The 13,362-nt window shown below is 37.4% G+C and overlaps 1 protein-coding gene across 1 annotated transcript in view; it reads right to left on the bottom strand.

The window, feature by feature from the left end:
- The window catches only part of miga1 (mitoguardin 1), a 29,297-nt gene that overhangs the window by 4,647 nt on the left and 11,288 nt on the right, over positions 1–13,362 (bottom strand). Inside the window, exons 8-15 of the mRNA XM_067363748.1 lie at positions 11,769–11,869; positions 10,398–10,504; positions 7,954–8,026; positions 5,921–6,007; positions 5,745–5,843; positions 5,497–5,631; positions 5,351–5,404; positions 5,123–5,239 (exon numbers count right to left, since the gene is read on the bottom strand). Of these exons, the coding sequence (XP_067219849.1) occupies positions 5,123–5,239; positions 5,351–5,404; positions 5,497–5,631; positions 5,745–5,843; positions 5,921–6,007; positions 7,954–8,026; positions 10,398–10,504; positions 11,769–11,869 (773 nt within the window). The remainder of the gene's footprint in view (positions 1–5,122; positions 5,240–5,350; positions 5,405–5,496; positions 5,632–5,744; positions 5,844–5,920; positions 6,008–7,953; positions 8,027–10,397; positions 10,505–11,768; positions 11,870–13,362) is intronic.

Genomic DNA, 13,362 nt, shown 5'->3' with positions numbered 1-13,362 from the left:
GTCTTTGTCAAATGAAATTACATTACTGCTGCTGACGGATAATGGGTCGGGTGTTCTGTTAAGTACTGCAGGTGTGGGTTTAACAATCAGGACCCACAAAAGACTCTTGAAGAAATTGGTGAAGATTATACCTTGGTAGTATCACATAACCATCAGACCCCCTAATCATCAATATTAAATTTGGCCCTGCAGAGTTTAATCTATTCCTAATTCAAGACACATGAGCAAGCTAATCAAGGTATTCTGCTTTACTAGAAAATTACAGGTAGTGGAGTTTGCAGGGCAGTGGACTTCCAGGGCCAGATTAGAGGAACCCTACCCTACTTGGACAAAGAGCTAACATAATCTTTTATGCAGGGGTGTCCAATCTTGCTCTTCGAGGGCCAAGGTCCTGCAGAGTTCAGCTTTAACTGGTTCTGGTGTATTTAATTCAGCGTTTCCCAAGCCTGTACACATTTTGGATGTGTGCCTTAACTGACCCATTCATTTCAGGTCTTGGGTTTTGTCTAAAATCGCCCCCATATCCTTAAATAGGGCACTATTTGAGGGAACAGCCATTTGTAGTGGTGTCCGAAATAGTGTTGCACGATATACCGGTACTAGAAAGGTATCGCGATACCCTGCTTTTAGAAACGGTACGGTTCTTCATTTTATTAGTACCGGTACTTTGAGTACCAGCTGTATTTCCTAATGTGCGACAGCAGGGGCAGTGTGCGTGCAGCGCGCTGCTTCTGAGGCACATTGAGTGCGTGTTTATTCCTCCCAACTGCGCAACGGCTTTTATGGTGACCAAACGAGAGGTATGGCTGCAAATACAGGTGCTCTTGCAGACCGTCCACAAATTCTTGAGAAAGCAGATGCACAAAGCAAAATATGGCATTATTTTGCTTACATTGCGACAGCCAGGGCAAGCCCACGGACACCACGAAGCCCGTCTGCAAAATATGTTACAAAATAACGCAAGCGAAGGGACTCAAAAGCATCTTGCCGACAAACATCCCGATTTGTACAAAGAATTTAAAGAGCGACAGGTTAGTGAATGTGATGCCAGCATTATGTTTATGCTCTCAAAAATTAAATGAGTGTTATTTATATTACTCATGCAAGCAGACATCCGCAAAGAGGTGTAACGTTATTATTGATTCTAATAAGTGATATCTGGTTGCTAAAATAAAATTAATTGAAAAAAAAACAAAAAAAAAAACAAATATGTGAAGGGAATATACAGTTATATCAAACCAATTTATGCTTTAATAACATTGCTCTAATTACATTATAGCTCTAATTCCAATCACACAATTCATTATTTACATGCAGTTAGTGAAGGAATTGCGCTAAATGACACACAACAGAAGCGCTCTCTAGCGTGCGCTCTCTCTCTGTCGCTCGCGCGATCAGTTCTCCTCGCACCTGAATAGTCAAATACACGTGCACACAGATGTCTAAATGTCCATCGTGTGGAGTATCTCGCGTGAATACAGTCGGTTATGGCTTAAGTGGACGTAAACAGGTGGGTGATAACTGGATAGTTGTCAGTTATGTCCATGCATTCAGCAGCTCAATTAAATAGGCCTACCTGTCTGTCATTAATGTTAATCAAACAACAAAAGATGATAAATGCAGGCTATATGTTAAATAAACCTAGTGTATCTGAAAAAAGATTATTTTTAATTTACTATTGTTTTTGTAATTTGATTCTTTGTTCTTTTATATAGCCTAACACAACTTGTTCTCATACTAGCTCATGCTGATATTGTCCACCTCTTTCCCACCTATACCAGCTGATATACAATGTAATCTTGATTTGGGTGGTCAGTCTGCATTTAAAAGTTTGAAAGGGTTTTAAATCTTCTAAATCAAGTAAAATGACTCAAAGAAATTTAATATAATCATATAAATCATATCATATAAAATGTAATTTACCAACATCAAAATTGTGGCCAGTGAAAATGCTGAGTGGCTAGTAACTTTGGAAAACCACTAGCCACAGTGGCTGGTGAGTGAAAAAAGTTAATATCAAGCCCTGCTTACATGTATTTAAAAAAAAAAAAAACAGGAAAAAAGCATAATAGCACATAATTTACAATTTTCTTGAGCATGAAAATAATAAACTTTAAAAATTATATTAAATCTAACTCTGTAACTTCATGGCAATGAAGCTCAAATCCAGAATTTTCAGCTGCACACTGGTGAAGAAAGAAGTTCTGTCATATGTTATTTATTTACTTTTCCTACTGTTTTAAGTTTTTGCCATAGTATCGTTTAAGTATCGGTATCGTGATACTGAAGTTGGGTATCGTATCGAAGTCAAAATTTTGGTATCGTGACAACACTAGTCCGAAACCATAGTGGACGTTATAGAGTGCACATCATGGAGTACACTCATTTAATCCAACTATGCACTACAATAATGAGTGTACAACCAATGTATGCTCAATGGCTAAAGAACACCCATAATGCTCTGTGATGGTCGTGCTGAATGAATTCCCATGTTTAGCCGGAAGATGACGCCGACAGTGGAATCATCAATCCATCCATTTTCCAAACCGCTGTGTAGGGGACGATTTCAAACACAGCCTTAGGCTACGTCTACACTAATCTGGATATATTTGAAAACAGAGTTTTCTTCTAAAAACGTTTAGCATCATTTACGCTAGGCATTTATTTACTTTCCGCCACTAAACAGCAACTGCAAGGAAACATTCTAGCTTCTTTGAAGAAACGCAGTATGTACAAATTGACATTAATTTTTTTAACAAGGCTGTCAAAACGGAGAGCATCCAAAACAACTGCTGTACAATGTCGTTCAGCATCTTGGCTGAATTGGTCATATGACTAAAAAAATGCGTCATCGTATTCAAAAGCCTCCGTTTTCACAGTACACACTATGGCACAAAGACGCCGTTTTCAAATTTATCCGATTTGGAGAGCATTTTCCAAAAGCTACGTTTTCATTGACTTAAAACGCCGTCTCAGTGTGGACGGGAGGCAAAAACAGAAAAATATACGTTTTCAGATGAAAACGTATTAGTGTGGACATGGCCTTAGAGTCTCTTATAATGAGCAGATGAGTTGTGTTAGGTGTGTTTGTGTAAGGTGTGTGCCTTCATGGCTGCATTTAACTCCACTTTTAGAAATACAATCACAAACTTGCTCTCGAGAGAATTCCCACTGCCATTTTGAAGTGTGTTTAACTTCAAGTGGATGAGGGAAGTTTATTTGGACAGACCTTCGAACCCTAGATTTTGACAGGGAGCAAGTCTACTCAACATGTACACTTCAGGCAGATCCACAGACCAAAAAAAAACAACTAAATAATAAATCAGCTCCATAGCAGATTAAGCGATCAAGGGCTTAGTTTTCATTTAAACACATTTCAAGGGCTCTGCCAGTAGTGGGCACCTATACAGCAATGACATACATCAGAATGAACGAGATAGAGGGAAGGGCATAACAAAATTGGACTTAAACACAGCCCAGGAACAGGGTTACTAGCAACTTCTAGTCAAGTAGGTTAGAGCAAAACTCTTTAGGAAAGTGGCCCTTCAGGAGCAGGATTGGACACCCCTGCTTTTGAGTATCCCAAAGAGATTCCCTCTGGACAAAGGGTGTCCATTCCTGCTCCTGGATGGCCACCTTCCTGCACAGTTCAGCTCTAACCCTAATTGGATAGACCTGAAGCAGCTAAAATGGGTTGACTTGGAAAGCCTCCTAGTTGTTAGCAGATGAATTACAATTTTTCTATATTCTATCAGCAAACTAAGTGCATGTTGTTTCCTCCAGCAAGGATAGGTCAAAGATTCAGTGCCATTGAACTTGGCAAATCCATTAACTAGTTATTGTGTGCAGTGCAAAACCTGTGCATCCTGATTCCTGCTAGTTGCATAGAAGGCCAGCCAAACAAACTCAATGAGGCATTTTTATTTTTAATTTTTTCACCAGTTCTTCCAAATTTAGTGATCAAAATTGATAAAACACACTAAAGGCCCAGATATACTTCAAACGAAATCAAAGAACGAACTGATGTGACGTTATTTCGAACAAAATCAGGCCAAAACAAAGTTGTTTTCTTTTTGGAAGTTCGAAACGGCTTGCCAAAACAAACTTTCAGGAAAAGTTTGCTTCAGCTGCAAAACACCTTCATGCCACCATTGGTCCGTGATGATAACGTAGTAGGAGGTGTGCGCCAAGGCTCCGCCTTCATTTGTGTGGAACCCTTCTCTGACTCATTTGATCTGCTTAGTTCGTTGAGATCTCCACAGGTGAAAACATGAACACACTGGATAGCCACTTTATAGTACAAAATGAAGTTGTGCTTCTGAGGCACTGACACTGTTTTTGTGTTTGCTACTGTAAAGCTGCTTGCTTTTAAGCAATCTATTGAATAAACATCTATTCTATATGATATATAAATAAACGTGACGTGACTGGAGTGCTAATTTGCTGAGCTCGTGCTAACATACCCATGTTATGATCAGATGCTTTTCTTATGCTTTCTATAAAAAAATGCTTGCTGTTTTCTCATTTTTGTTGTGTACATTTTGTTACGAAGAAAGTGTACAGCACGTATTTACATATTCATCTAACTGTCGCTCTCAGCAGCGTGGGCGGCGTCAGATGTTTGATTACAGTATATCGCAGCTCACACATTTCGGAAAAGAAAAGGAACTTCGTTTGAAGTATATCGGGGCCTTTAGCTATAACTTCAAAGTAATCTGGATGACTATGATTAGCTATTTCAAGTGTGTTTGATTAGGGTTAGAGCTAAACTCAGTAGGAAAGTGGATCTTATTTATCAAAAATAAATGTGGTGGGACGCATTAGACGGTTGGTGTATGTAGGCGTGCTATTTGAGACCGACATGCTTTAAGACTTTCTCAAGACTTTCTTTTCTTTAAGGTTCTCAAACCTGTCCTGGAGTACCACCTCCTAAAACATTTTGTATGTCTCCCTCATCTATCACACCTTATTCAACTTATGAGCTCATTAATAGAGACTGCAAGACCTAAAATGGGTGTGTCAGATACAGGGAGATGTACAAAATGTGCAGGGCTGGTGGTACTCCAGGAGAAGTCTGAGAACCACTTCTTTAAGATACAGAGATCATCAGATTACACTTTACCTTGAAGAAGCAGCAGAAATCATGCAGGGAATTTTTTGGACCTAGAAACCCCCAGGCCAAGACAGGACTTATGTGTTCACATACGGCATAGAAATGTGCAATGAAGCCGTCTTGAACCTACATACACAAAAATGAAATTAAAAAAGGTGTGTGAATTAATAAAAAAAAAAAAAAAAAAAAATATATGAACGCATGAACCGCATGCTGATTGCACATCTCCAACAATACCTGCATATGTTGTCTCTTCTGCTTCAGTACGGACCAACAACTTGATGCAACAGCCTATGAAGGTAAAATAACGTTTCATGAAATATCATTGTGTAATTAAAATGTAATTTTGTCAAATGATCAAATGCTAGAAATTCTGTACACACAGTCTCTTTGAAGGAGTTATTGAGCCAACGATTGTTAACCACATTTTGGATGGAGACTGGTGGATTCTCAAGATCCTCAAATGAATCCATAAGGATAAAGTCAAAAACGACGTCATAGAAATTCAGATGTTTAACCTGAAGAGAAAAGAAACCCCAAACTTATTAATCAAGATTAGGTGCATTTACAGTTTGATCTAATATACATTTTCAGGACAGGTCTTGTATCTGTATAAAATGAGATCTCTCACCCCTCTTGTGGAAAGCTCCATTTCTGTGTTCTCCCAGTGATCTGTTTGCTCCATGAAGCAGATCATTTCTTCAAACACCTCCTCAAATCTCTTTGGGCTCTGCAAACCACATAACACTTCTTTGTTGGGCTGGGGACTGTTCATATAATCACACGGAACAGAGAAAAGACACTCACCTTCCTTGATTTAACAATTATTGAAGACAATATTCTCTTTCCTGTGTCAGCCAGAAATGCTCTAGTTGCTCTTTCACATAAGATGACCTGAATTACAAAAGGTACAGTTTAAAAGTTTTCCCACACACTTTGAGTATGCTGGCATTCTTAGCAATGGCTGCCACATGCACATATCCTTAAGTGCACAAGAGTGTAGATGTGCCATTCATCATTTTAGGTTTCAGAAGGATCTTCTTGAATGCCATGTTTACAGCCTTACCCTTGATCCCTTACCCTTACCCTGAGGCAAGTGCCATGGCAGACTTCAACTTGAAAGTCAATGTGGCACTATGTCACAAAAGTGTGGACTCTGACTCTCGGAAGAAGACTGTGAGGGCTTTAGTGTTCCATTTGGACATGACCGCAGTCTACTTAAGACTGCCCCATGCAAGACCATTTTTTCACAATTGCTAAGACACAAAACCCCATTCTCTGAACCAAACGCTCAATGGCCTAAACCCATTTGTCAAATAAATCATTCTTTCTGCAAAACCTTAAACAAGTTCAAGTGGTTAGACACCCTTTGCGATTGTCATGCACTCTTCTCACTCACTAAAACATTTCGCACTGATGCACTTTTGTTGCAAAAAGGTAAACACAAATGGCAAAAGTTCAACACAACTACTCAGTGTTGTTACTGTGTACACACACTGGCTCAAAATTGTTCACACTTGTTTCTAATGATGTGATCAAACCAACTGCACAAAATACAAGCCAGCTCAGAGTGCACAGTTGCACTGAATGTTCATACCAACAATGGATGGAAACAATCTAAGAGGCAGAGGAGGAAGAGCATGTGTAAGAGGTGGTGGACGAGGGGGAAGAGGATGAGGACAAGTAAAAGCAAGGTGTGGAGAGTATTGTCAAGGCTGGATCCGGCACACCAGAGGGTTTTTCCTTTTGCTTGGCATGAGACATCATTGCCTGTGATGTGGACAAAGTCCTCAGGCCTGGACCCAACATGAAGATGTGGTGCTGAGGCAGAATGAATCTCATTGACTTCTGATTTTGCAGTTGTACTACTTTCTTGAGTGTACTGTAACATGTTTTTCATTTATTATAACTCAGAGTTTTCTTTGACCTTTTGCAGTTTGACTACATTTTTACAGTATGGAAGTACTGAATATAAAGAAATTCAATACTATACAATATCTACGGAAGAGGATTAGAGCCAAGCAATAATAAAACCATCTAGAGATTAAAGTTGTTAAATTGAGAAAAAAGTTGAGATAAAATGTTGAGAAAGTCATTAAATTACGAGAACAAATTCGTTAAATTTCGAGAAAAAAGTTATCCTGTTCTGTATATATCTGCAGTGTATACAGTATACAATTTATTCACCTTACTGAGTTGAGATTACAATACTTTTTATGTAACTACATCAAAGCATGTATGGTAAACAAATTTAGTAGTCTCTAATGAATGATCTGTAGTGTTTATATATTGCCTGATATGTGTATGATCTGAAAGCTTTGCTTGATTTTGAGAACAGGTAAAATGGTTTTAAAGCAATTGTTTGATTTTATCAGAAGAGTCAGTGGTTTTGTGAATGTAATTTGAAGATTTGGTTTTGTGTTCAATGTGCGAAAATGAGTGAGTTTCTAGAAATGTGTCTTAGCAATTGTGAAAAACTGTAAACATGAAATGAATTTAATACTTAAGGCTGTCAATTTAACAATGAAACAAGCAACCCCTCAGAATTAATCAAAGGCTATATTCATGACAAAAAAAAAAAACAATATAGAATTAAACATTGCAACATTACAATAAAAATACCCGTACATAACATCTTTCAGTTTGATATTCGATAGAAATTCTAAAATTTTTCCAAAACTATTTAATCTATTAACATTTATGAATTCAAATTTCTGAACAGAACCACTGCCTAGTAACATTAAAAACAGGTTGTCCAGAAAAATAGTGCTTAGTATTCAATGGACTAAACCCCACAAAACTGAACTTTGCATTCAGGACATGAGAAAGGAATATTTTACCTGACACGCCTGCCGTATACAGTGCAGCTTCGCCAGAAAGTCCGTATCTCCAAGGCATTCAAGCATCTCTGTTCTGATTTTAAAAGAAGATTACCAATGAACAACACAGTCTGCATAAAACAAGTAATATTTTCCAGAAATATTTGCAAACAAACTCGCCAAGTATATAAATTTTGTAAATTGTGAACACAAAGTTATGGACTGCAGCTTTAATAAAAATAATTTTATTTTATAGTACAATAATAGCAGGGAGTAAAATATATTCAAGCAGCGCATCACGGATTAAAGACATTTTAGAACAACAAAGAAACATACATGCGTGAGAAAAAGTGCGGAATGTGTTTGTCTTAAAAATATTTATTAAATGCAATAAGCCTTGAAAAAGAACTCTATGTACTACTCACGCCACCAGGCTCAGACCTAAAGCGCGCGCACAGAATGCCGCATTTCAGACAGCATGCAATCACAAATTCAGCTCTTGTTTGTGGATTATTGCACTTGAATGGTCAAAAATATGTCAAAATGTACATCATGGCAAGTATTCACATAAACACAATGGGGTATGTCTTTAGTGAACTTAAACAGTGTAACAGTTTAGACCCTCAGTTATTATAATTCGCATGCACATGCCTCAAAACATGCAGCTCATATTAATATAATTAAAGCGCAACCTTTGTGATTTGAAAATCACACTAATCAATATTCCGATTTCTATTCATTCACTGAAATTTAAATTTAGCTTCAGCCAAGTGACTTGTGCAACCTACTTTTTCCCCCACTCTGCGACCCACAGTTTGAAAACTCCTGGTCTAGTGGACTATATGAATTAAAGAATTGATTATTGTGATTATTATTACATTTATACAATATTTATTTGATTGAAAGTATTTTATCGATGTAGTAAGTGGGATCGTGCATGGCGGATGGTGATCAGGACCCTGACCTGAAGCTGATAAGGTCCCAATACACTTCAAGCTAAATCAAAGAGCGAACTGGCAAATGTAATTTCAAACAAAATGGGGTCAAAACAAACGGCATTCATTTGGAGTTCGGTCAGATGCGAGTAAAAATATTAAAGGTGCCCTAGAATCAAAATTTTAATTTACCTCAGCATAGTTAAATAACAAGAGTTCAGTACATGGAAAAGACATACAATGAGTTTCAAACCCCATTGCTTCCTTATGTAAATCTTATTTGCTCAAAAGACTTCCGGAAAACACGCGGATCTCAACATAACACCGACTGTTACGTAACAGTCGTGATCATTAATATGTATGACCCTAATATTTGCATATATGCCAGCCCATGTTCAAGGCATTAGACAAGGAAAGGCAGTATTAACATCTGGATGTGTGCACAGACAAGGTAAGCAAACAAGAACAACAGTGAAAAATGGCAGATGGAGCAATAATAACTGACATGATCCATGATAGCATGATATTTTCAGTGATATTTGTAAATTGTCTTTCTAAATGTTTCATTAGCATGTTGCCAATGTACTGTTAAATGTGGTTAAAGTTACCATCGTTTCTTACTGTATTCACGGAGACAAGAGCCGTCGCTATTTTCATTTTCAAACACTTTTAGTCTGTATAATTCATAAACAACTTCATTCTTGTAAATCTCTCCAACAGTGTAGCATTAGCAGTTAGCCATAGAGCACAGCCTCAAACTCATACAGAATCAAATGTACCCATCAAAATAAATACTTTACAAGATGTTCGTCATGCATGCTGTATGCATGCTTCGAATTATGTGAGTAAAGGTTGAGGGTTATATTAGCTGTGTGAACTTTGTAAATGCACTGTAATATAGTCGAGAGCTTGTGTGGCAGTGAGCAGGCGAATTAAAGGGGTGGCGCGCTGCCAAAATCAGTGTATAGTTAATGATGCCCCAAAATAGGCAGTTAAAAAAATTAATTAAAAAAAATCTATGGGGTATTTTGAGCTGAAACTTCACAGACACATTCAGGAGACACCTTAGACTTAAATTACATCTTGTGAAAAAGCATTCTTGGGCACCTTTAACACAATGGAGAGCTGCTTTATAGTACAAATCGAAGTTATAATTCTCATTGAAAGTGATACTGACATTTTTTATGTTTAATAGTGTAAAGCTGTTTGTGGCAAAGCAATATATAGTAAAAAGCGCTGTATAAATAAACATGATGTGATTAAGTGGAGTGCCAAATTGCAGAGCTGATGCAAACATATCCACATCGCTAGAATTATATGCTGTTTTCTCACCGCTGTCATTTTTGTTGTGTTTATTTTGTTATTTAGAGGAAAGAGTGCAGTACATATCTGAACATCGCTCTAATCAGCATATGTGGTGTAGGAACGTTCATTAACAGTATACCGATTCAAAAACGTACTTTTCTAACTTTTTACCCATAAAGAATGAAAAAGGAACTTATTTGACATACTACATACTACTTGACTCACCGTAGCACTCGACAGGAGATCTTCCCCTCCTCAGCCATCTGCAGGGCGTCCTCATAGAACGGGTGATGACAGAATGCATGAGTACTCCTCTCTCTGTGCTCAGATAACTGCAACAGATTGCAAGATTTACAATGTTTTTTGCACAATTATTTAAAATTGTATATATTTTATGTCTGATATATTCTATTTCTTATTTATAAGTTGGTGCATGTCACCAAACAAATTGTGTCGACTAGGAATGTGCACCACAACTAATTTCATTAAAGTTTTAAACGAACTGACTAGTCTTAACAAACCCCCAAAAGAAAGTCAAAAAACAATGTGTATAAGCAAATAGCCCACTTACTCTATGAATCAAACAGTAAAATCCCATACTGAATGTTGCAAAAAATTAGGTCATATACATGTGATGTGTAACAAATTATTTAACCCTTACGCCGTTTCGAAAACCCTGTAACAGCTTTGGTGTTCACAGTCAAAAATGACCAGCCTTTTAAAAAATGTTTTTGTAAATCGCTTGTTAAAATATTTATCCCTAAATATTGGATTTAATCTTTTGGTCAACTTGTTTTCTTTCATTTAGGACAGGTTTTGTATTTCTTTTTGCAACTGATTGATCGTAGGCCTCATTGATCTGAGCTTAAGCACCTCAGTTTGTAAGCATTATTTATTTATAGTTTTTTTCAATATTATTTCAATATGCTTTAATGTTTCAATGAAATCATCTCTGGGTTAGAGGTTTTTATTAATTAGGATATTAATATAGGATCTCTTGTTGTAAAGTAAGTTTCATTTATAATATTTCCCCCCTTTAAACCAAAATATACTATACTATACAATGCAATATGATTTATAAACCAAATATAAAATCACAACAAATGTGCAAAAAAAAAAAAAAAAAAAAAGGTAAACTGCTAGTATTTCCCATGTCAACTAGTCTCGCATATACCTAGTGTCCCATAGATGACAGTGTCTCTCAGGGTGATCGATGGATAGGGAAAAGGGGGGGGGTAAATTTAAATGACCTAGGATTATTACATTTAAATACTCTTGCAGTACCATGGTAAAGATGTGGTAGCAGATGGTAAAACCCAGGATTACTTGAAAGATGTATTTAGTATAATACATGAAGAATATGTCAATGTCATTATAATTTTTTTTTTTATTGTAGACTACACATGATGGGATGTTGATGACGAACGTGATCTGAAGCATGTGCTGGCAACTCTGAGTGCCAAACAGCCCAAAATAAAACATATTCATGCTGAATCCCATAACCAAAGTCAAAGTCTGTGTCGGATATAAAGCAACCTGTTCAAACTGTCCAGTGTGTGCCACACAAGCTGACTGGCACACAGACTTCCCTCTCACCTCTGCAGCAGACACGAAGGAATCTGTCGAGGCGATGCTGATTGAATCTCTGAGACATGTGTCCTCCAAGTCCTCACACACTGAGAGATCCATGAGCTTGTCTGCCAGAGGAAATAAAGGAAGATTAGACTGAAGTGCCCTTATCTCACATGGGTGAGCAAACTTGGTCTAATTCCAAAACAGCAGACAGTATAAACAAGAAAGTCACATGGAAAGATTCAATGGAATTGAAGGACACACGTGCCTGTGGGTTTGCATGTGGAAGGGTGTGAATTGAGAGCATAATGCCTTGAGCGCTTGGCAGTGGGTAAGAGGTAGACCTGTAAACAGTTGTAAGGAAAGAACTTTGGACCATGACCAGCTTCTTTATTTAGATACTGAACATGAGATGATCCTAATACACAGCAGCACAAAGCAGAACGTGCACATTTGCACATCTACTGTGTCCAGTTCTTTCTTTGATGAAGAACTTAAAGGGTTAGTTCCACACCCGTAAGACCTTTGTTAATCTTCGGAACACAAATTTCGATATTTTAGTTGAAATCCGATGGCTCCGTGAGGCCTGCATAGGGAGCAATGACACTTCCTCTCTCAAGATCCATAAAAGGTACTAAAAACATATTTAAATCAGTTCATGTGAGTACAGTGGCTCTATATTAATATTATAAAGTGACAAGAATTTTTTTGGAGCGCCAAAAAAACTAAATAACGACTTATTTAGTGATGGCCGATTTCAAAACACTGCTTCAGGAAGCATCGGAGCGTTATGAATCAGCATATCGAATCATGATTCGGAGCGCTTGTCAAATAGCCAAGCTGCTGAAATCACATGACTCCGTCACTCCAAACAGCTGATTCGAACGCTGATTCATTATGCTCCGATGCTTCCTGAAGCAGTATTTGAAATCGGCCATCACTAAATAAGTCGTTATTTTGTACCAAAAATATTCTCATTGCTTTATAATATTAATATTGAACCACTGTACTCACATGAACTGATTTAAATATGTTTTTAATACATTAATGGATCGAGAGACAGGAAATGCCATTGCTCCCTATGCAGGCCTGATGGAGCCATCGGATTTCAACAAAGATATCTTAATTTGTGTTCCGAAGATTAACAAAGGTCTTACGGGTGTGGAACGGCATGAGTAATAAATGACAGAATTTTCATTTTTGGGTGAACTAACCCTTTAAGGCATAGCTCACTCAAATAAGAAAATTCTGTTGTTCCAAACCTGTATGACTTTCTTCTGCGAAAAACAAACAATATTTTGAAATTTTATCTTTGATCATACAATAAAACACTGTGTTGTTTTAGATCCCACTGACATTCATTGTATGGATTAAAATTATTGAAACATCCTCCAAATCATCTTTTGCGTTCCACAGAAGAAAGTCATACAGGTTTGCATCAACATGAGGAAAACCAAGTTATCGGCCATAGTCCATTTACACTTGCGGCTAGGGTTGCCAACTTCAGCAATGGAAAATAAAGGACAATCTTGGTCGTTTATAGAATAAGTACAGTTAAAGGTGATTTAAGTGACTTTGAATGTGACATGGTTGTTGGTGCCAGACAGGCTGGTCTGAG

This window comes from Chanodichthys erythropterus, chromosome 16 (assembly GCF_024489055.1).
Source record: "Chanodichthys erythropterus isolate Z2021 chromosome 16, ASM2448905v1, whole genome shotgun sequence".
Lineage (NCBI taxonomy): Eukaryota > Metazoa > Chordata > Actinopteri > Cypriniformes > Xenocyprididae > Chanodichthys > Chanodichthys erythropterus.
Note: the sequence above shows the minus strand (reverse complement) of the source record. Positions and strands in the feature narration are given on the sequence as shown.